We start from the raw sequence: 23,110 nt of genomic DNA, 5'->3' as shown, positions 1-23,110 counted from the left end.
AAGAACCGCCACAAATAAATGATAAATAAACTCCTCCTAAACAATCATCTGATGCAGAATAGACAACGCTCCAACTGATGTTCACAAGGGCTCTTTATTTACCCCATCGTGAAAAAACTATAAATGAAACCACACAAACAACTTTTAACACACTGATTTTATAAACACCATATGAAATGTCCTTTTTGACAGTCACGCTTGTATTTCCTTTTTCCATATTAATTAAATCCACATGTCACACAAACATACACCATGCAATGCAATATAACTGTACAAACAAAACAACAGGCAACACAATGGCATGATGGTTAGGGTCAAAAATGATGAAAAACGACCCACTGAGCAATAGCCGGCTATTAAACGTGCGTCCAAAACGTGTCCATAGAAAATCTCATTACCGCAACAGTCTGAAAACGTTTTTATTTTTGATTGATTGAAATATTTATCAACAGTTTGTAGAATTACAGTACATTTTAAGCACAAACTCAATACAGAGACTGTTAACTGTGAGTGGACGACCCAATTAAGCATTACACTTGTTTACAACAGGGTCCACGTTGTTCAATTCATCAAAACGGCAAGAGCATTAGGAAAGATAATCATTTTGAAAAAAAAAATTATGGATTATTACGAGTCATGCACAATTACTTAAACTGTGAAAGACGCTAGCAACATCGAGCTGGCAGTGAAAGTTAGTAAGACGGAGGGAAAGAGCATTATTAAAAGAAAGATGAAGGAGAGATGGCAAAAGAGGTGGGAGGAGGAGGAGGAGGAGGAGAGGAAGGGAAGATGGTTTTATGGAATTCAGAGGAAAGTAGGAGAGGGGAGGGGAGCAGGAAGGAGCAGAAGGGAAGAGACAGTAATGACACGTTTAAGATTTGGACATACGGGCCTAAATGCAGCATTATTTATGATAGGAAAACAACACAGGGAGGTGCATCATTGTGGCCAGGAGGAAACAGTTGAGCATGTGATGATGAATTGTTTGTTTGTAATGTAACATACAGACACCAGTAGGTGGCGGTAATGCACAGATTTGTTTGCCAACCTCCAATAAACCCCACAAGAAGAAGACCAAAAGAAGGAGACTTCTTGTTGACGTCATATGCATGCGACCCCGTTTTATAAACAACGTGGTTAGAAGTGGAACTTTTACAACTGATCATTTAAACACTAATAATAATAATTATTATTATTATTATACTGATCCTACATTTAATACAAGATGGCGTCGATGCCTCAGAAACGATTCTACAGACAGAGAGCCCATTCTAACCCCATGGCAGACAACACGTTTGAATAGTGAGTTGTTATTATTATTATTATTATACCAGAAATAAGTGAAACACTGACGGAGGAATAAACTCAATAAATATAGAACTGCACACGTCAGTTCTTTATATATATTATATATATATATATATGGAACAACTTAAATATAATTTAGTAACTATGATGAACTAATGTCAGTCCAGTGAGTCCAGTAGACAGTATGGAAATATAAGATCATGTGTTTATGGAACTATAAGATCATGTAAGTGTTTATTTTCAGCCCAGTGAGTCCAGACACCATGGACTGGTCTTATATGCTGGTCTTATGCCAGAAGTGTACCTCCCAGCCCTGGCAGAGTAGTTCTGGAGTAGTTCCAACGGATTGTGCGGCCCTGGTCTTTCCCTAGTGGGACTGATCGAGGGTAGCTACTGGGACGTAAGTCGGGACTTGATCGCTCCCGGCTGGGTCACCTGAGTGAGGGGTATGATGTTGAGAGACCTCGAAACCCCGTTGACCTCAGGATACATCACTGAGGATACGTCCCAGGTGCATCCATGCCATGTTTTTAGTTATATATATATTTATATATATCTTTTCAGCCCAGTGAGTCCAGACACCATGGACTGGTCTCCCCTCTACCCAGAGCTCTACAGACATCCAGGAACAGCTACGACAGCTCAGGTGGAGTTTGCAGACATCGGATGTGGATACGGAGGCCTTCTAGGTACAGACGAGTCCTACATATATAAATATATACAGGGTATATATATGTCCTACATATATAAATATATACAGGGTATATATATATGTCCTACATATATAAATATATACAGGGTATATATATGTCCTACATATATAAATATATACAGGGTATATATATGTCCTACATATATAAATATATACAGGGTATACAGTGCCTTGGGAAAGTATTCACACCCCTTCACTTTTACCAAATTTGGTTTTGTTACAGCCTCATTTCCTTTGGTTTTGTTACAGCCTCATTTCCTTTGGTTTTGTTACAGCCTCATTTCCTTTGCCTATTGGTGGGATTGAAATGAGTCAAGTTTCATCCACCAAGTTCCTAGGAATCCTGGTGGATGAAAAATTGTCTTGGAAAGAACACATACATACAGTAACCAACAAAGTTTCATGATCATTTGGTATCATCATAAGAATTAGGGGCCTGGTTCATCAGGCTTGCCTTTTAACCCTCTATTACAGTTTGATTTATCCATATCTCATTTATTGCAATACTGTTTGGGCAAGTACTTATCCATCCAATCTACACAAATTATTAATTATTCAAAAGAAGTTTGTAAGAATAGCTATACCTCTTCTCACTATTTGGCTCCATCTGCTCCTTTGTTTAAAAATCTAAATGTACTGTCTATCTATGACATCAACATAGTACAATCCTGTTCTTTCATATATAAAGGCACTTACCTTCCAAATATGCTTCCTACAACTTTCAAAGAATATTTTAAGACCAACTCTCAGGTTCATGATTATAATACTAGACAATCCGACAATATTCATCCTCCCTTCACCCTTCAACTCTGGAATTCACACGTACTTATTGCCAACTCCGCATCTTCACTCTATAACTTTAAACATAGATTGAGGGCCAGCCTCTTGAAGTTACCCTCTCCAATTTATTCTAATGTGTAAATAATGTATTTCTTGTTGTTTTTGTTTTTGTTATTTTCCATACCTATGTTTGATTACTTTGTCTTAATATTTGTATATTACTATTCGTTAAATTGTATATTAACTTTGGTGAGAACCACATATAAGCCCTCCCTGGGTTTCTTTTCTCACCTGCACACACTTCTTTTATTGATGTTACCTTTTTGTACTGTTTTTATTGTGCAAAATAAACTAAACTAAACTAAAATTTCAAAATGGATTAAATTCGTTTTTTTCCTCATCAATCTACACACAATACCCCATAATGATGAAGTGAAAAAAGTTTTTTCAAATATTTAATTTATAAAAAAATAAGAAACTGGAAAAACACAAACTAACACAAAGTACATAAGTATTCACACTCTTGACTTAGTACTAAGTTGAGGCACCTTTGGCAGCAATTACAGCCTTAATACTTTTTGGGAATGATCATACAAGCTTGGCACACTTGAATTTGGGGTGTTTTCCCCCTTCTTCTCTGCAGATCCTCTCAAGCTCTGTCAGGTTAGACGGGGAGCGTCGCTGCACAGCTGTTTTCAGGTCCTTCCAGAGATGCTCAATAGGGTTCCAGGCTGGGCTCTGGCTGGGCCACTCCAGGACTTTCACAGAGTCGTCCTAAAACCAATCCTTCGTTATCTTAGCCGTGTGCTTGGGGTCGTTGTCCTGTTGGAAGGTGAATCGTTGACCAAGTCAGAGGTCCTGAGTGCTCTGGAGCAGGTTTTCATCCAGGATGTCTCTGTACACTGCTCCATTCATCTTTCCCTCTATCCTGACAAGTTGAAATACATCCCCACAGCATGATGCTGCCACCACCATGCTTCACCGTAGGGATGGTATTTGCCAGGTGATGAGCGGTGCCTGGTTTCCTCCAGAGGTAACGCTTGGCATTCAGGCCAAAAAGCTCTATTTTTGTTTAATCAGACCAAAGAATCTTGTTAATAATGGTCTGAGAGTCGTTTAGGTGCCTTTTGGCAAACTCCATGCACGCTGTGATGCCCGGCTGTCATGTGCTTTTTATTGAGGAGAGGCTTCGGTCTGGAGGAAACCAGGCACCACTCATCACCTGGCAAATACCATCCCTACGGTGAAGCATGGTGGTGGCAGCATCATGCTGTGGGGATGTTTTTCAACGGCAGGAACTGGGAGACTTGTCAGGATAGAGGGAAAGATGAATGGAGCAGTGTACAGAGACATCCTGGATGAAAACCTCCTCCAGAGCACTCAGGACCTCCGACTGGGTCAACGATTAACCTTCCAACAGGACAACGACCCCAAGCACACGGCTAAGATAACGAAGGATTGGTTTTAGGACAACTCTGTGAAAGTCCTTGAGTGGCCCAGCCAGAGCCCAGCCTGGAACCCCATTGAGCATCTCTGGAAGGACCTGGAAACAGCTGTGCAGCGACGCTCCCCGTCTAACCTGACAGAGCTTGAGAGGATCTGCAGAGAAGAAGGGGGAAAACACCTCAAATTCAAGTGTGCCAAGCTTGTAGGATCATTCCCAAAAAGTATTAAGGCTGTAGTTGCTGCCAAAGGTGCCTCAACTTAGTACTAAGTCAAGAGTGTGAATACTTATGTACTTTGTGTTAGTTTGTGTTTTTCCAGTTTCTTATTTTTTATAAATTAACAAAATATTTGAAAAACCTTTTTTCACTTCATCATTATGGGGTATTGTGTGTAGATTGAGGAGGAAAAAAACGAATTTAATCCATTTTGAAACGAGGCTGCAACAAAACAAAATGTGGTAAAAGTGAAGGGGTGTGAATACTTTCCGAAGGCACTGTATATGTCCTACATGTATAAATATATACAGGGTATATGTGTCCTACATGTATAAATATATACAGGGTATAATGTCCTACATGTATAAATATATACAGGGTATATGTGTCCTACATGTATAAATATATACAGGGTATATGTGTCCTACATGTATAAATATATACAGGGTATATGTGTCCTACATGTATAAATATATACAGGGTATATGTGTCCTACATGTATAAATATATACAGGGTATATGTGTCCTACATGTATAAATATATACAGGGTATATATGTCCTACATGTATAAATATATACAGGGTATAATGTCCTACATGTATAAATATATACAGGGTATAATGTCCTACATGTATAAATATATACAGGGTATAATGTCCAATATGGAGGGAGGCCTTCTAGGTACAGACAAGTCCTCACGAGCCCAAAACCATTTCCATGTTGATATCCAGGCCAGGGTATGTATATACAGTGTGTATACTGTATATACATACTGTGTGTATATTATACACACAGCATGTCCATACAGAGGCTTTTTAGCTAAAGGCCTACATTGTAAACTTGTATTGTATTTCTTGAGGGTCTCCTGTATAGTATTGTTAATGTTTGTCTTTCCATTAACAATGAACATAGTTTAATGTTTGTTTAGTCACTGAGCAAATCGGCATATGATGTAATGTTATGATATCGCGATGATGTAAGACGATAAGGGTTGGTAAAGCGTCCCTCACTTCACACGGGTGTGATTTATTTTATTTTATTGTGTACTGTATCTACTCTATTGTAATTCTCTCTCTCTCTCTCTCTCTCTCTCTCTCTCTCTGACTGTACTGTATGCACTTCCCTCGGGTCGCCACACAGTGGAGCTGTCTCCACTGTTCCCAGACCAGCTGATGCTGGGGCTGGAGATCAGAGTGAAGGTGTCAGATTATGTCCAGGACCGAATCCGATCCCTGAGGGACGCCATGCCGGGAGGCTACCAGAACATCGCCTGTCTGCGCAGCAACGCCATGAAATACCTGCCCAACTTCTTCACTAAGGGACAGGTATGAAATACCTGCCCAACTTCTTCACTAAGGGACAGGTATGAAATACCTGCCCAACTTCTTCACTAAGGGACAGGTATGAAATACCATGAAATACCTGCCCAACTTCTTCACTAAGGGACAGGTATGAAATACCATGAAATACCTGCCCAACTTCTTCACTAAGGGACAGGTATGAAATACCATGAAATACCTGCCCAACTTTTTCACTAAGGGACAGGTATGAAATACCATGAAATACCTGCCCAACTTCTTCACTAAGGGACAGGTATGAAATACCATGAAATACCTGCCCAACTTCTTCACTAAGGGTTAACCCATTTTGACCTATGTTTCTATGTCAGTCGTTCCATTTTTCAAAAATAGCAGACCTACAAGCTCGTAGCGTGCCACTCGGTGGCGTGCTATGAGCTTGTAGATCTGCTATTTTTCAATAGCTAAAGCATGACATGATGCTAACACCAAAAGGGGTTCCCGCCCAAAATGGGTTACGGTATAGACTAGCGTCGCAGTCCCGCCCCCCCTCGAGAGACCCAGAAAATAATTCCCCGTTCGTTTTCCTCATAGACTTTTCAAAAAGTATTTATTTAAAGACCTTTTAAGCCTCGTACGAAGCCAACTCGAGTTGTGACAAATCATGACGACAAACACAATGTTTTGGGCCGAACAAATAATTAGAAAGAAAAGAAAAACACTTTTTGTTTAGTTTTTTGTAATAATTTTGTAACGACTCGAGTTGGCTTCGTACGAGGCTTAAAAGGTCTTTAAATAAATGCTTTTTTAAATGCATTGGTAATTATTTCCTGGGCCTGGCGTCGTCATGAAAGGGGGCGGGACTGGGCCTGGCGTCGTCATGAAAGGGGGCGGGACTGGGCCTGGCGTCGTCATGAAAGGGGGCGGGACTGGGCCTGGCGTCGTCATGAAAGGGGGCGGGACTGGGTCTGGCGTCGTCATGAAAGGGGGCGGGACTGGGTCTGGCGTGATGAACAACGCTTGTAGATCTGCTATTTTCAGCATGCAACCAAGTGTAAAATGACTTTTACTGATAGTGGATCTCTTGTCCACTAGTCTCTTCCTAACATTTAAGTCTAGTTTCTATTTGTTGTTGAAATTGTCAATATATTTAGTCTTAGTTTTAGTCATCGTAGCTTAGCTTTCATTTCGTTTTTCATTTTTGATAAACCCAAAGCTTATCGATACCGGGTACTCAATAAGCCCAAAGCTTATCGATACCGGGTACTGGATAAGCCCAAAGCTTATCGATACCGGGTACTCGATAAGTAACAATGGGTACTCAATTAGCTTCTTATGGGGTTTTTTCAGTAACAATGAAATAATAAAGCCTGGAGTTCCACTGTGCTCCGTTTAAAACGTATAGTTGGGGGTTTAAAGATGTTAACCCATTTCCACCTGAGACCAGATTCTACAAAATGTCTTCTAAATCCTGACAGTTTTCTGTAAAAAATCATGTTTATACATCAGTGGTTCTCAACCTTTTTCATGTCAAGGACCCCCAGAATTATATGTATTTGGCCGAGGACCCCCATCTGAAAATATGTTATTCCAGGAACCATTTGAGTTAAAAACGTTCGCTCTGAAAGAATATATATGCAAAGATTTGAGTTAAAAACGTTGACTCTGAAAGAATATATCAAGATTAAAAAAAAGATAGCAGATCTACAAGCTCGTAGGGTGCCACACTTACGGGCTTGTAGATCTGCTATTTTTCAATAGCTGAAGTATAACATAGTGCTTAAAACACCCAAAGGGGTTCCCGCCCAGAATGGGTTAACCCATTTTGGGCGGGAACCCCTTTGGGTGTTAGCATTATGCTGTGCTTTAGCTATTGAAAAATAGCAGATCTACAAGCTCGTAGCGCGCCACCGAGTGGCGCGCTACGAGCTTTTAGGTCTGCTATTTTTTTAAACTGTCAGGATTTAAGACATTTTTAGAATCTGATCTCAGGTCAAAATGCGTTAAAGAACCACCATTCTTCTGTGCGTTAGAATCTGATCTCAGGTCTGAATGGGTTAAAGTGATGTAGTGGAGCATAGAGTACGAGGGCGGTTTAACGAAGGAGAACCTCGTTTTAAATCAAAGGCTTTGCTGTCGGCTTTTAAAGTTGAAAACGTTACGACTGGAATGAGAGGCCAGTTTATGGCCTGTTGTTATGAAATGAAATGAAAGAGCAGTTTATGGCTCAATATGTTCCTGGTTTAGGACTGACCGGGCTTCGTTTCTGATGACACAGCAAAGTCTCTCTCGCATGTACAGTATGTGACTGTCTGGCGTTTATCACCACTTAGTATTATCTGACTGTCCTAGAACAATTTACAGTTTAGGCATTTAGCAGACGCTCTTGATCCAGAGCGACTTACATTTAAGCAAAAAACTAAAGCATGGCAATACATCGCATATATAAAAAGTAGTTATCATGAATCATGTATAAACTAAGAACGTAACAGTGGAGTATCTATATGCCAACTATACATACTATACTATATTATATATTAATATACAATATACATGTGTACTATAAAGTGCTATGACTACATAGAATGCAATTCTAGTGCTGTCTACGTAACGAGCTATAAGTCTGTCTAAAATACTATCGAAGTCTACAACAAGTCCTATCTGAGGGGCTAGGCTTATGGCAAGTGGGGGTCCAGGGACCCTCCAGGGGGTCCCCACTCCCCAGCTGAATGATAGTCGGGTCTGTAACCAATGAGCGTGTCCTTTTTGTACACTCAGAGTTGAATTGACATAGATTTTTACAATATAAATTGCGGGTCCCACAGATAGAAATGCCATTAAATAGGGGTCCGCAGCCTATTGCAGGTCGAACTGGGGGTCCTTGAATCACTGCTAGAGCCGTAACAATCTGCTCTTATGAGGGTCCCTGGCACAATACACATCCTTTCAGTTTGGGGGTCCTTGGGGCTCGACACTCAGTCAAGGAAATCAACACTGGTTTGACGTTCAATGGGCTTATAGGGGGGGGGGGTCTGTCAGCTGTGTAAACACGTTGAAATGCCCCCAGAAAGTGTTATAAATGAAATAAGCCCCTTTCCGTCCTGGACTGGCTCCTGGCCTTTAATTAATTCTGAGTTAAGGAAATAGCCACGGGTTTGTGAAACAATGGAGGTTAGTGAACGGAACGCACGCCAGGCACAACATCAGCTGACGCTTCATAGAAGCAGTGTTTTATCCACTTAGCCTGAGATGTGTTAGCGTTAGGTCCACAGCTTACTGTAGCAGGGTCAAACCAGGCAAACGTTGATCATAATTACTTTACCTCGAATGCCCTCCTGGAATTACTTTCTACCCAAACTGTAACCAAATTACGGCCAAACAATAAATAACAGCCTTAAGTTCTGCAGTGCAATCCAGAGCCCTCTAATAGAAGAGTTACCACATGTGAACCGAGCGCTGGAGTGCTGTTCATGCAGCCTGAATTAAGACCAGTTGGAGTTGGAAATACATTGTTTTCAACGAGGGCAAATTTTATTAAACGCACAGGCTACCTTTTTTTGGAAATATGCACATTGTACATGTATTGTACATGTACTGTACATGTGCAGTAGAGCAGTGGTTCCCAAAGTGTGGTCCGGGGTCCTTGAGGGACTAGTTTGGAACCAAATGGACCCTTATGGGTCTGTAACTCTGAGTGTACAAATGGAACCAAATGGACCCTTATGGGTCTGTAACTCTGAGTGTACAAATGGAACCAAACGGACCCTTATGGGTCTGTAACTCTGAGTGTACAAATGGAACCAGCTGACCTCCTGAATGCAAAGAGTTTGAGTTAAAAATGTTAACTTTTAAAAGATATTTATATATTTAAAGATTTGCACAAATTCTCATTTTGTTTTCTTCAAAAACATCAGATCTACAATCCCATAGCACACTATGGTGAGCTTGTAGATCTGCTATTTTTGAATAGAGGGTATACGCATGCATAAAGTGAATCTCAAACCGAGTGGCGAAGTGAGTTTAATGTTATTTAACGTTGTTTAATGCAATCAGATATAGGTTTCTGTGTGGATGTATGGGCTGTCAATCAGATAGGAGGTTTCTGTGTGGATGTATGGGCTGTCAATCAGATAGGAGGTTTCTGTGTGGATTTGGTGTCATTATGTTATGCTTTAGCTGTTGAAAAATAGCAGATCTACAAGCCCGGCACTCTGTGCTGCGCTACGAGCTTGTAGGTCTGCTATTTTAGAAAAATCTTGAAAATGACGCGCAAATCTTTGAATGTATATTCTTTCACAGCGAACAGTTTTAACTCAAATCTTTGCTTCTGGGGGGTTCCTAAAGCAAGGAGGGCCTAGTCAAGTACGAAGTATTGTTCTTTAAAGCAAGCAGGGCCTAGTCAAGTACAAAGTATTGTTCTTTAAAGCAAGCAGGGCCTAGTCAAGTACAAAGTATTGTTCTCAGTTCAAGTACAAACTTGACTGAGCTGCTAATATTTATATCTATACTTTCACTTCCCTTATATTATATAACTAACATTTAACATAAACATTAATTAACATAAACTAACCCTTATGTAACAAACAGGCTACACGTGTATCGACTGAAGTATTGACAGGAGGAGTGAACAGTTGCTTTTGTTTTGTTTTCTTCTTCACCAGAAGTTCAAATAACGTTGAAATCTTTTTTTTTACCTATTTCCGTGGTTCTCAATCAGTGGTCCGGGGACCACCAGTGGTCCTTGAGGGAGTTCCCAGTGGTCCGGGGACCACCAGTGGTCCTTGAGGGAGTTCCCAGTGGTCCGGGGACCACCAGTGGTCCTTGAGGGAGTTCCCAGTGGTCCGGGGACCACCAGTGGTCCTTGAGGGAGTTCCCAGTGGTCCGGGGACCACCAGTGGTCCTTGAGGGAGTTCCCAGTGGTCCCCGCAGCTAAATTATGGATCCTATAGATCTTTAACTCTTGAGAGTGTTTAAATTAACTCAAATGAGTTAAATTATTGTTCATCTGCGTTACTTAATTTACAAGAAGTCTACACAATTAGAGAATTGTTATTTTATCTCTCCTAATGGTACCAACATCAATACAACCTGTTGTCTCTCCTAATGGTACCAACATCAATACAACCTGTTATCTCTCCTAATGGTACCAACATCAATACAACCTGTTGTCTCTCCTAATGGTACCAACATCAATACAACCTGTTATCTCTCCTAATGGTACCAACATCAATACAACCTGTTATCTCTCCTAATGGTACCAACATCAATACAACCTGTTGTCTCTCCTAATGGTACCAACATCAATACAACCTGTTATCTCTCCTAATGGTACCAACATCAATACAACCTGTTATCTCTCCTAATGGTACCAACATCAATACAACCTGTTATCTCTCCTAATGGTACCAACATCAATACAACCTGTTATCTCTCCTAATGGTACCAACATCAATACAACCTGTTATCTCTCCTAATGGTACCAACATCAATACAACCTGTTGTCTCTCCTAATGGTACCAACATCAATACAACCTGTTGTCTCTCCTAATGGTACCAACATCAATACAACCTGTTATCTCTCCTAATGGTACCAACATCAATACAACCTGTTATCTCTCCTAATGGTACCAACATCAATACAACCTGTTGTCTCTCCTAATGGTACCAACATCAATACAACCTGTTATCTCTCCTAATGGTACCAACATCAATACAACCTGTTGTCTCTCCTAATGGTACCAACATCAATACAACCTGTTATCTCTCCTAATGGTACCAACATCAATACAACCTGTTATCTCTCCTAATGGTACCAACATCAATACAACCTGTTGTCTCTCCTAATGGTACCAACATCAATACAACCTGTTGTCTCTCCTAATGGTACCAACATCAATACAACCTGTTATCTCTCCTAATGGTACCAACATCAATACAACCTGTTATCTCTCCTAATGGTACCAACATCAATACAACCTGTTGTCTCTCCTAATGGTACCAACATCAATACAACCTGTTATCTCTCCTAATGGTACCAACATCAATACAACCTGTTGTCTCTCCTAATGGTACCAACATCAATACAACCTGTTGTCTCTCCTAATGGTACCAACATCAATACAACCTGTTATCTCTCCTAATGGTACCAACATCAATACAACCTGTTATCTCTCCTAATGGTACCAACATCAATACAACCTGTTGTCTCTCCTAATGGTACCTACTACCAACATCAATACAACCTGTTGTCTCTCCTAATGGTACCAACATCAATACAACCTGTTGTCTCTCCTAATGGTACCAACATCAATACAACCTGTTATCTCTCCTAATGGTACCAACATCAATACAACCTGTTATCTCTCCTAATGGTACCAACATCAATACAACCTGTTGTCTCTCCTAATGGTACCTACTACCAACATCAATACAACCTGTTGTCTCTCCTAATGGTACCAACATCAATACAACCTGTTATCTCTCCTAATGGTACCAACATCAAGTAGATCAATGTAATAAACACAGATCTGTATTGCTTTCTTCACACCCTTTATAGCGTTTTTACCTACAGTATTGTGTTGTGTGTCGTTACAGCTCAGTAAGATGTTCTTCCTCTTCCCCGACCCTCACTTCAAGAAGACCAAACACAAGTGGAGGATCATCAGTCCAACGCTGTTAGCAGAGTACGCCTACACTCTGAGAGTAGGGGTGAGTCCTGGACCCTACGCCCTACACACTACACCCTACACACTCTGAGAGTAGGGGTGAGTCCTGGACCCTACGCCCTACACACTACACCCTACACACTCTGAGAGTATGGGTGAGTCCTGGACCCTACGCCCTACACACTACACCCTACACACTCTGAGAGTAGGGGTGAGTCCTGGACCCTACGCCCTACACACTACACCCTACACACTCTGAGAGTAGGGGTGAGTCCTGGACCCTACACACTACACCCTACACACTCTGAGAGTAGGGGTGAGTCCTGGACCCTACACACTACACCCTACACACTAGACCCTACACACTAGACCCTATACACTAGACCCTATACACTCTGAGTAACCCCTCCCCCACTGCTCACCCTGGCCTGTAGAAAGTGAAAAGGTGAACAGCAACGAGTTAACTTTTAACACGCGGTGAAGTTGAAGTCTGATCATAGTTGAACCTTCCAAGAAATCTATATTCTCCTGAGGCTATCTGTCCAAAGCAAACAGCGCTGACATATCCTAACATTCTGCTAACGCTATCTGTCTGCACTCCAGAGCAAACAGAACTGACATATCCTACGAGGTGATTAGCCGCGGTGTCGGAGCTAGGCTAGTTTTCTTTTTTTGGAGGGAACTCTTGCCCAGATCATTATTTCGACTTTCGAGGCTTGAAGAGTTGAAGATGAAATATGTGTTTTCTTTGTATTGTTGTGTTAAATGAGGACACAGGAGTGTTCTCTATCTGGGATAATATAATGATATATATGTAATAAAATCACACCTGTGTGAAGTGAGGGGCGCTCCTATCATCTGAATATAGGAGGGGCTAGCCCCCTATAAATCTACACTATAGCTGAATATAGGATGGGCTAGGGCCCTATAAATCTACACTAATAGCTGAATATAGGAGGGGCTAGCGCCCTATAAATCTACACTAATAGCTGAATATAGGAGGGGCTAGGGCCCTATAAATCTACACTATAGCTGAATATAGGAGGGGCTAGCGCCCTATAAATCTACACTATAGCTGAATATAGGAGGGGCTAGGGCCCTATAAATCTACACTAATAGCTGAATATAGGAGGGGCTAGGGCCCTATAAATCTACACTATAGCTGAATATAGGAGGGGCTAGGGCCCTATAAATCTACACTAATAGCTGAATATAGGAGGGGCTAGGGCCCTATAAATCTACACTATAGCTGAATATAGGAGGGGCTAGGGCCCTACAAATCTACACTAATAGCTGAATATAGGAGGGGCTAGGGCCCCTCAAAAATAAATGATTAACTGATGGATCAAATGATGATATTTATGTAATATAATGACTAATTAACTGATAGATCGGCGTTCCGTCCGCATGCTTGCTTTGCAAGTTACGTAAACGTTTGTTTCCTCATGCCAGTAAAGCTCCTTTGGATTGAATTGAAAGTCCCGGAAAAGAAGCGCTGTGATTGGCCAGTAGGCAGCGTGCTTTCCACACCTCCGCCTCCCCCTGTTCTTTACAGGTCTCTCCAATGAACTGCAGCGACCAATGAGGTACCTAGGGTCTTATATCATTATCTATGGTTGCAGGGATTGGTCTAGACTAATTGGTGTGTTTGGATCTGATTGGTTGCAGGGCTTGGTGTACACCAACACAGATGTGGAGGAAGTGCACATCTGGATCGTGAAGCACTTCACGGAGCATCCTCTGTTCACGCGAGTTCCTGACGAACACCTGGTACGATTTATTATCTAACGAACACCTGGCACGATTTATTATCTAACGAACACCTGGTACTATTTATTATCTAACGAACACCTGGTACTATTTATTATCTAAAGAACACCTGGTACGATTTATTATCTAATGAACACCAGGTACTATTTATTATCTAACGAACACCTGGTACTATTTATTATCTAACGAACACCTGGTACTATTTATTATCTAAAGAACACCTGGTACGATTTATTATCTAATGAACACCAGGTACTATTTATTATCTAACGAACACCTGGTACTATTTATTATCTAAAGAACACCTGGTACGATTTATTATCTAATGAACACCTGGTACGATTTATTATCTAACGAACACCTGGTACTATTTATTATCTAAAGAACACCTGGTACTATTTATTATCTGATGTTGACTGAACCCCACCCTGTCTCCAATGAGACACTGAACCCCATCCTGTCTCCAGTGAGACACTGAACCCCACCCTGCCTCCAGTGAGACACTGAACCCCACCCTGCCTCCAGTGAGACACTGAACCCCACCCTGTCTCCAATGAGACACTGAACCCCACCCTGCCTCCAGTGAGACACTGAACCCCACCCTGTCTCCAATGAGACACTGAACCCCACCCTGTCTCCAGTGAGACACTGAACCCCACCCTGCCTCCAGTGAGACACTGAACCCCATCCTGCCTCCAGTGAGACACTGAACCCCACCCTGCCTCCAGTGAGACACTGAACCCCACCCTGTCTCCAATGAGACACTGAACCCCACCCTGTCTCCAGTGAGACACTGAACCCCACCCTGCCTCCAGTGAGACACTGAACCCCATCCTGCCTCCAGTGAGACACTGAACCCCACCCTGCCTCCAGTGAGACACTGAACCCCACCCTGCCTCCAGTGAGACACTGAACCCCACCCTGTCTCCAATGAGACACTGAACTCCACCCTGTCTCCAGTGAGACACTGAACCCCACCCTGCCTCCAGTGAGACACTGAACCCCATCCTGCCTCCAGTGAGACACTGAACCCCACCCTGCCTCCAGTGAGACACTGAACCCCACCCTGCCTCCAGTGAGACACTGAACCCCACCCTGCCTCCAGTGAGACACTGAACCCCATCCTGCCTCCAGTGAGACACTGAACCCCACCCTGCCTCCAGTGAGACACTGAACCCCACCCTGCCTCCAGTGAGACACTGAACCCCACCCTGCCTCCAGTGAGACACTGAACCCCACCCTGTCTCCAGTGAGACACTGAACCCCACCCTGCCTCCAATGAGACACTGAACCCCACCCTGCCTCCAGTGAGACACTGAACCCCACCCTGCCTCCAGTGAGACACTGAACCCCACACTGCCTCCAGTGAGCGGGTCGGTGTATCGCATGCTAGTGTGTGAATATGTGAAGGGAGGAGGCTGGCGTCTACTGTTCGCCGCTTCCCCTCCCAATGTATGAATGAATGAATGAATGAATGAATGGACCATTCATTGTAAATCGCTTTGAGAGCTTAGAAAAGAGCTATAAAAATCCAATCCATTCTAATTGGCTCATAACACTGATTATATATATATATATATATATATATATATATATATATATATATATATATATATATATATGATCCATATCAGGTTATATACACAGTTAAGTTGACGATAAATTGTCACAATTTGCATTTCTGTTTGTCTTTTAGGGTTTGGTTTAAGGTTAGTTAGTAGGGTTTGGTTTAAGGTTAGTTAGTAGGGTTTGGTTTAAGGTTATTAGTAGGGTTTGGTTTAAGGTTATTAGTAGGGTTTGGTTTAAGGTTAGTTAGTAGGGTTTGGTTTAAGGTTAGTTTAGGGTTTGGTTTAAGGTTAGTTAGTAGGGTTTGGTTTAAGGTTATTAGTAGGGTTTGGTTTAAGGTTATTAGTAGGGTTTGGTTTAAGGTTAGTTAGTAGGGTTTGGTTTAAGGTTAGTTAGTAGGGTTTGGTTTAAGGTTAGTTAGTAGGGGTTGGTTTAAGGTTAGTTAGTAGGGTTTGGTTTAAGGTTAGTTAGTAGGGTTTGGTTTAAGGTTAGTTAGTAGGGTTTGGTTTAAGGTTAGTTAGTAGGGTTTTGTTTAAGGTTAGTTAGTAGGGTTTGGTTTAAGGTTAGTTAGTAGGGTTTGGTTTAAGGTTAGTTAGTAGGGTTTGGTTTAAGGTTAGTTAGTAGGGTTTGGTTTAAGGTTATTAGTAGGGTTTGGTTTAAGGTTAGTTAGTAGGGTTTGGTTTAAGGTTAGTTAGTAGGGTTTGGTTTAAGGTTAGTTAGTAGGGTTTGGTTTAAGGTTAGTTAGTAGGGTTTGGTTTAAGGTTAGTTAGTAGGGTTTGGTTTAAGGTTAGTTAGTAGGGTTTGGTTTAAGGTTAGTTAGTAGGGTTTGGTTTAAGGTTAGTTAGTAGGGTTTGGTTTAAGGTTATTAGTAGGGTTTGGTTTAAGGTTAGTTAGTAGGGTTTGGTTTAAGGTTAGTTAGTAGGGTTTTGTTTAAGGTTAGTTAGTAGGGTTTGGTTTAAGGTTATTAGTAGGGTTTGGTTTAAGGTTAGTTAGTACTGTAGGGTTTGGTTTAAGGTTAGTTAGTAGGGTTTGGTTTAAGGTTATTAGTAGGGTTTGGTTTAAGGTTATTAGTAGGGTTTGGTTTAAGGTTAGTTAGTAGGGTTTGGTTTAAGGTTAGTTAGTAGGGTTTGGTTTAAGGTTAGTTAGTAGGGTTTGGTTTAAGGTTATTAGTAGGGTTTGGTTTAAGGTTAGTTAGTAGGGTTTGGTTTAAGGTTAGTTAGTAGGGTTTGGTTTAAGGTTAGTTAGTAGGGTTTGGTTTAAGGTTAGTTAGTAGGGTTTGGTTTAAGGTTAGTTAGTAGGGTTTGGTTTAAGGTTAGTTAGTAGGGTTTGGTTTAAGGTTAGTTAGTAGGGTTTGGTTTAAGGTTAGTTAGTAGGGTTTGGTTTAAGGTTAGTTAGTAGGGTTTGGTTTAAGGTTAGTTAGTAGGGTTTGGTTTAAGGTTAGTTAGTTAGGGTTTGGTTTAAGGTTAGTTAGTAGGGTTTGTATTTCTGTTTTAGGGCCTTTCAGACACTCTCCTCATCACTCACACACCTTTGATAATTGTTAGGATTATGTACAAAGATTTAGTTGTACAAAATAACGGAAATAGTTGACTACAAAATCACGTGTTATAAGCTTGTAGAACTGCTTTTTCTGCTATTTTTTTTTAAATGTATGGAAATGATTAATTCAACAGGCAGAGGACATCATGTGTAGCAGTGTGTGTGTGTGTGTTAACCCAAAAATAGCAGATCTACAAGCTCGTAGCGCGCCACAGAGTGGCGCGCTACGAGCTTGTAGGTCTGCTATTATTATTTTTTATCGAAGAGCGACTGACATCGAAGACATTTTTGGAATCTGATCTCAGGTCAGAATGAACACTGTCAGGATGTAGAAGACATTTCTTTTAGAATCTGATCTCGGGTCAGAATGAACACTGTCAGGATGTAGAAGACATTTCTTTTAGAATCTGATCTCGGGTCAGAATGAACACTGTCAGGATGTAGAAGACATTTCTTTTAGAATCTGATCTCGGGTCAGAATGAACACTGTCAGGATGTAGAAGACATTTCTTTTAGAATCTGATCTCGGGTCAGAATGAACACTGTCAGGATGTAGAAGACATTTCTTTTAGAATCTGATCTCGGGTCAGAATGAACACTGTCAGGATGTAGAAGACATTTCTTTTAGAATCTGATCTCGGGTCAGAATGAACACTGTCAGGATGTAGAAGACATTTCTTTTAGAATCTGATCTCGGGTCAGAATGAACACTGTCAGGATGTAGAAGACATTTCTTTTAGAATCTGATCTCGGGTCAGAATGAACACTGTCAGGATGTAGAAGACATTTCTTTTAGAATCTGATCTCGGGTCAGAATGAACACTGTCAGGATGTAGAAGATATTTCTTTTAGAATCTGATCTCGGGTCAGAATGAACACTGTCAGGATGTAGAAGACATTTCTTTTAGAATCTGATCTCGGGTCAGAATGAACACTGTCAGGATGTAGAAGACATTTCTTTTAGAATCTGATCTCGGGTCAGAATGAACACTGTCAGGATGTAGAAGACATTTCTTTTAGAATCTGATCTCGGGTCAGAATGGGGTTAATCCAGGGGTGGGTTGTTTCTGACAGGCTGATGACGTCATCGTGGCTCGTCTGGGGAGCTGTACGGAGGAGGGCAAGAAGGTGCAGAGAAACGGAGGCCGGAACTTCTTAGCCGTTTTCCAGAGGGTGGAAGGTCCAAACTAAAGAACTAAAGACCACCTCCAAGTAGTACTGCTTGTCAAAATGTGAATTGCAGACTTGAAAAGAAAAGAATCCAAGGCAACTCCGTCTTTGGTGAAAAGTTAAATAGTTTTATTTGATGATGAGGCAAGGCTCTATCTGCGACAGACCCTGACGAAGACCTTTTGGGCTCTATCTGCGACAGACCCTGACGAAGACCTTTTGGTCGAAACGCGCCGTAGGACCTGTTATTTATTTGCCTTTTGCCTCATCATCAAATGAACTATTTAATTTTTCACCAAAGATGGAGTTGCCTTGGATTCTTTTCTTTTCAAGTCTGCAATTCACATTTTGACAAGCAGTACTACTTGGAGGATCTTACCTGTATCACCAAAGAGCACCCATCTAAGACAGGACGGGACCCCCTGTCTGTCTGTCTGTCTGTCTGTCTGTCTGGACCCAGGACAGGACGGGACCCCCTGTCTGTCTGTCTGTCTGTCTGTCTGTCTGTCTGGACCCAGGACAGGACGGGACCGTCTGTCTGTCTGTGTGTCTGGACCCCCATCTAAGACAGGACAGGACCCCCTGTCTGTCTGTCTGGACCCCCATCTAAGACAGGACCCCCTGTCTGTCTGTCTGTCTGTCTGTCTGTCTGTCTGTCTGTCTGTGTGTCTGTCTGTCTGTCTGTCTGGACCCCCATCTAAGACAGAACAGGACCCCCTGTCTGTCTGTCTGTCTGTCTGGACCCCCATCTAAGACAGGACCCCCTGTCTGTCTGTCTGGATGGTTTTGTGTCGGGGAAGGAACTCTCGTTTGAGAAGATTTATTTTATTTACTTTTCACATTTTATCCATAAATAGCCGATCTGTAAGTTCACAACGTGTCGCTATGCTTTAATGTGCTTTAATTAGTTTAATTAATGTGGTTTAATTGTGTTTTTTTGGCATTGAACTTTGGAACATTATGTGTAAAGAATATATTTATGTTGATAAATACCTGAAATATACAAAGAAATTAATGACATATTAATTTTTTATTTTTACTTAAAAGAATAGCTCCATTTAGCTGGGGACCACCTGGAACCCCCTAAAGGACCCCAGGTGGTCCCTGGACCGCCGGTTGAAAACCCCTGCCCTGTATTGCTAATGGAAATGCACGTGGAATGCAGTGCATTCTGGGAGAGCTGCTAAATTAGATAAGCTCATGAATGCATAATAATTATGTTTATGTCATTAAGACCCGAGAGCAGATTCTACAAATGTTTTTCTAAATCCTGACGGTTTTTCATTCAGCAGAGATAAATAACATGAATGCACAATTATGTTAATTATGTTTAGATGTCACTAGTGTCCTCATTTCCTCCTTAACGTCGTTAAAGTCTTCTACACTGCGCAAAGAGCACGGAACACGGACGTGTACATTAACAGGAAACTCCCGTTGAACTTTCCAACAAATTCCGGTAAACTCCCGAAATGTACCATCGGTATATTACCGTATATTACTGTATATGCAGCGAAACTTTACGTTTACGGGCAAATCTAGTAACTCCTCTTTTCACGCAGGGCTACAGTTGAGATGATGTCACCACATTTTAACATCCAGTCTTTTATAGTTGAGATGATGTCACCACATTTTAACATCCAGTCTTCTAGTTGAGATGATGTCACCACATTTTAACATCCAGTCTTTTATAGTTGAGATGATGTCACCACATTTTAACATCCAGTCTTCTAGTTGAGATGATGTCACCACATTTTAACATCCAGTCTTCTAGTTGAGATGATGTCACCACATTTTTACATCCAGTCTTTTATAGTTGAGATGATGTCACCACATTTTAACATCCAGTCTTCTAGTTGAGATGATGTCACCACATTTTAACATCCAGTCTTCTAGTTGAGATGATGTCACCACATTTTAACATCCAGTCTTCTAGTTGAGATGATGTCACCACATTTTAACATCCAGTCTTCTAGTTGAGATGATGTCACCACATTTTAACATCCAGTCTTCTAGTTGAGATGATGTCACCACATTTTAACATCCAGTCTTCTAGTTGAGATGATGTCGCCACATTTTAACATCCAGTCTTCTAGTTGAGATGATGTCACCACATTTTAACATCCAGTCTTCTAGTTGAGATGATGTCACCACACTTTAACATCCAGTCTTCTAGTTGAGATGATGTCACCACATTTTAACATCCAGTCTTCTAGTTGAGATGATGTCACCACATTTTAACATCCAGTCTTCTAGTTGAGATGATGTCACCACACTTTAACATCCAGTCTTCTAGTTGAGATGATGTCACCACATTTTAACATCCAGTCTTCTAGTTGAGATGATGTCACCACATTTTAACATCCAGTCTTCTAGTTGAGATGATGTCACCACATTTTAACATCCAGTCTTCTATAGTTGAGATGATGTCACCACATTTTAACATCCAGTCTTCTAGTTGAGATGATGTCACCACATTTTAACATCCAGTCTTCTAGTTGAGATTTTTTTGATTAATTGAAAATACTGCACCGTGTTGTAAACAAGTGAGTGCTTAACCATGGTTTGTCCAGAGTAACCGTTTGTGTTGACTTTAGTTCATCGATGGGCTAATTGTTGCCGTTTGGCAGCCCCTCATCTAAACGGGCCTTTTAACCCATTCTGACCTGAGATCAGATTCATACGAGGTTTCCACTGGACACACACTGGTCTGATTAACCCCATTTGGACCTGAGATCAGATTCAAAAAAATGTTAGTCGTTCTTCGATTTTTCAAAAAATAGCAGACCTACAAGCTCGTAGCGCGCCACTCGGTGGCGCGCTATGAGCTTGTAGATCTGCTATTTTTCAATAGGTAAAGCATAACATGATGCTAACACCAAAATGGGTGCCCGGTCAGAATGGGTTAAAACATGTGCAAGTCGTTCATTCACCAGTTTATAACCTTAACTCTTTAATGAATCATAAAATGTTTAGTAATAAATCCTAAAACATTTATGTTTCATAAATCATAAAGTGTTTATGTTTAAAGGGGGTGGGGGGGGGGGCAGACATGTGGTGTATTGATCACATGCACTTGATTATTTCATAACAAGGACCGGTCAGTAGAACAGTATCAGACTGGTTGTACTGGTCAGTACAACAGTTTCAGACTGGTTGTACTGGTCAGTACAACAGTATCAGACTGTGGTTGTACTGGTCAGTAGAACAGTATCAGACTGTGGTTAGAGAAGACACCCGAGTTCTCCTTCCATCCACTTGCATTAAGTTGCTCAAAAGCGCATGAGGCGATTTCACTCCTCCTTCCTGGTAGGGACAGAGTGCATTCTGGGACTGATTGCAATGGTGAGTGGCCCCCAAACACATGAATGCGCTGCCGTTGAACGCGCACGAGCGTGCGTCCGTCGTGAACGTGTAACAATGATAGTCAACGGACCAGCGCGTTCATGTGTTTGGGGCCAGGCTGCAATACCTTCATTCGCCTCAGGGTTTCCTCTGGGTGCCGTCTCTATTCATATATACTCTATCTAAGGTCTATGTGTAAGATCTATCCCTGATGACATCACAGCTCCCTGGTGACATCACAGCTCCCTGATGACATCACAGCTCCCTGGTGACATCACAGCTCCCTGATGACATCACAGCTCCCTGGTGACATCACAGCTCCCTGATGACATCACAGCTCCCTGGTGACATCACAGATCACTGGCTAGAATGAACATTTCTGCATTAACCATTTCAACCCTGACCGGTCATGTCATATGCATTGCAGACAGACAGACAGGCAGACAGACAGACAGACAGACATACAGGCAGGCAGACAGACAGACAGGCAGACAGTACGTAACCATGAACTTTACCACACTAGTCTGGGAACGACACCCCCTACCCTCCCTCCCCCCGCCCCTCCCCTCCCCCCCGCCCCATGGCACAGAGCCAACAATATGTATCACAGGGAAAGACCCCCCCCCCCCCCCTCTCTCTCCAGCTGTGCCACATCGGCCCTCATCAGCACAAAGAGAGCCTTCTTTCCTCTGGATCTCATTATACCATTATATATATATTATGTGTGTGTGTATATATATATATATATATATATATATATACATATACATATACATATATACATATACTAGAGCTGGGACTCGATTCAATTAATTAATCTAATTAATCAGAGGCTTTGTAGTTAATGAATCTAGATTAATCGCATATCAATATTCAACCTGAGAACAGCGAGAAACCTTTTTTTTTTAATGTTTTTTGGTATCCCAGTGAATCAATGAATAGTGACTACAGGATACCACTCATTTTCAACATTTTACTGTCATTAATATACCTGTTGTGGAAATAATAATAAAAAGTCACCCCATTCTGTGTTGCCTAGAACTGGAGGTCTGAAAAAAAAATTGTAACAAGTACCTCTCAGTGACATCACAAAGCTGTACTTACTTCATATTGTTACTGTTTTTTGTCAGACCTCCAGTTCTAGGCAACACAAAATGGGGTGACTTTTTATTATTTCCAGTTTTCAGTACTATAGAAAAGCGCCCAGTGAGAAACGTTCCGCGGTGAAAAAAAGGTGCGATTCATTTATCTGTAGTTAATCGCCATTAATCTTTCTATAGTTAATTCATCTAAATTAA

General features: G+C 41.4%; 1 protein-coding gene across 3 annotated transcripts; it reads left to right on the top strand.

Annotated features, from left to right (window-relative positions):
- The first annotated feature begins 1,132 nt into the window (after positions 1–1,132).
- mettl1 (methyltransferase 1, tRNA methylguanosine) lies at positions 1,133–22,135 on the top strand. Of its 3 annotated transcripts, XR_013965934.1 has the most exons (7): positions 1,133–1,302; positions 1,873–1,997; positions 5,603–5,787; positions 12,355–12,468; positions 14,094–14,195; positions 18,375–19,002; positions 19,047–19,581. XR_013965934.1 is itself a non-coding variant. In XM_080791797.1 (6 exons), the coding sequence occupies exons 1-6, from the start codon at positions 1,226–1,228 to the stop codon at positions 22,009–22,011; spliced, it is 615 nt and encodes a 204-aa protein (XP_080647923.1). In that variant the 5' UTR covers positions 1,133–1,225; the 3' UTR covers positions 22,012–22,135. The 3 variants fall into 3 exon arrangements, 2 of the variants coding, with proteins under 2 accessions (XP_080647923.1, XP_080647922.1); XM_080791797.1 differs by lacking the exons at positions 18,375–19,002; positions 19,047–19,581 and adding an exon at positions 22,000–22,135; XM_080791796.1 differs by having other exon boundaries at positions 18,375–19,581.
- The last annotated feature ends 975 nt before the right edge of the window (positions 22,136–23,110 follow it).

The sequence above is a fragment of the Protomyctophum bolini genome (genome assembly GCF_963924005.1).
Source record: "Protomyctophum bolini genome assembly, chromosome: 20".
NCBI lineage: Eukaryota > Metazoa > Chordata > Actinopteri > Myctophiformes > Myctophidae > Protomyctophum > Protomyctophum bolini.
This window is presented reverse-complemented; position numbering and strand designations above follow the sequence as displayed.

Coding starts and splice junctions, on each gene's coding strand:
- mettl1 (XM_080791796.1), top strand. CDS start 1,226: ATGGCGTCGATGCCTCAGAAACGATTCTACAGACAGAGAGCCCATTCT. Junction 5,788..12,354: donor ACTTCTTCACTAAGGGACAG/GTATGAAATACC, acceptor GTGTCGTTACAG/CTCAGTAAGATGTTCTTCCT. Junction 12,469..14,093: donor CCTACACTCTGAGAGTAGGG/GTGAGTCCTGGA, acceptor GATTGGTTGCAG/GGCTTGGTGTACACCAACAC.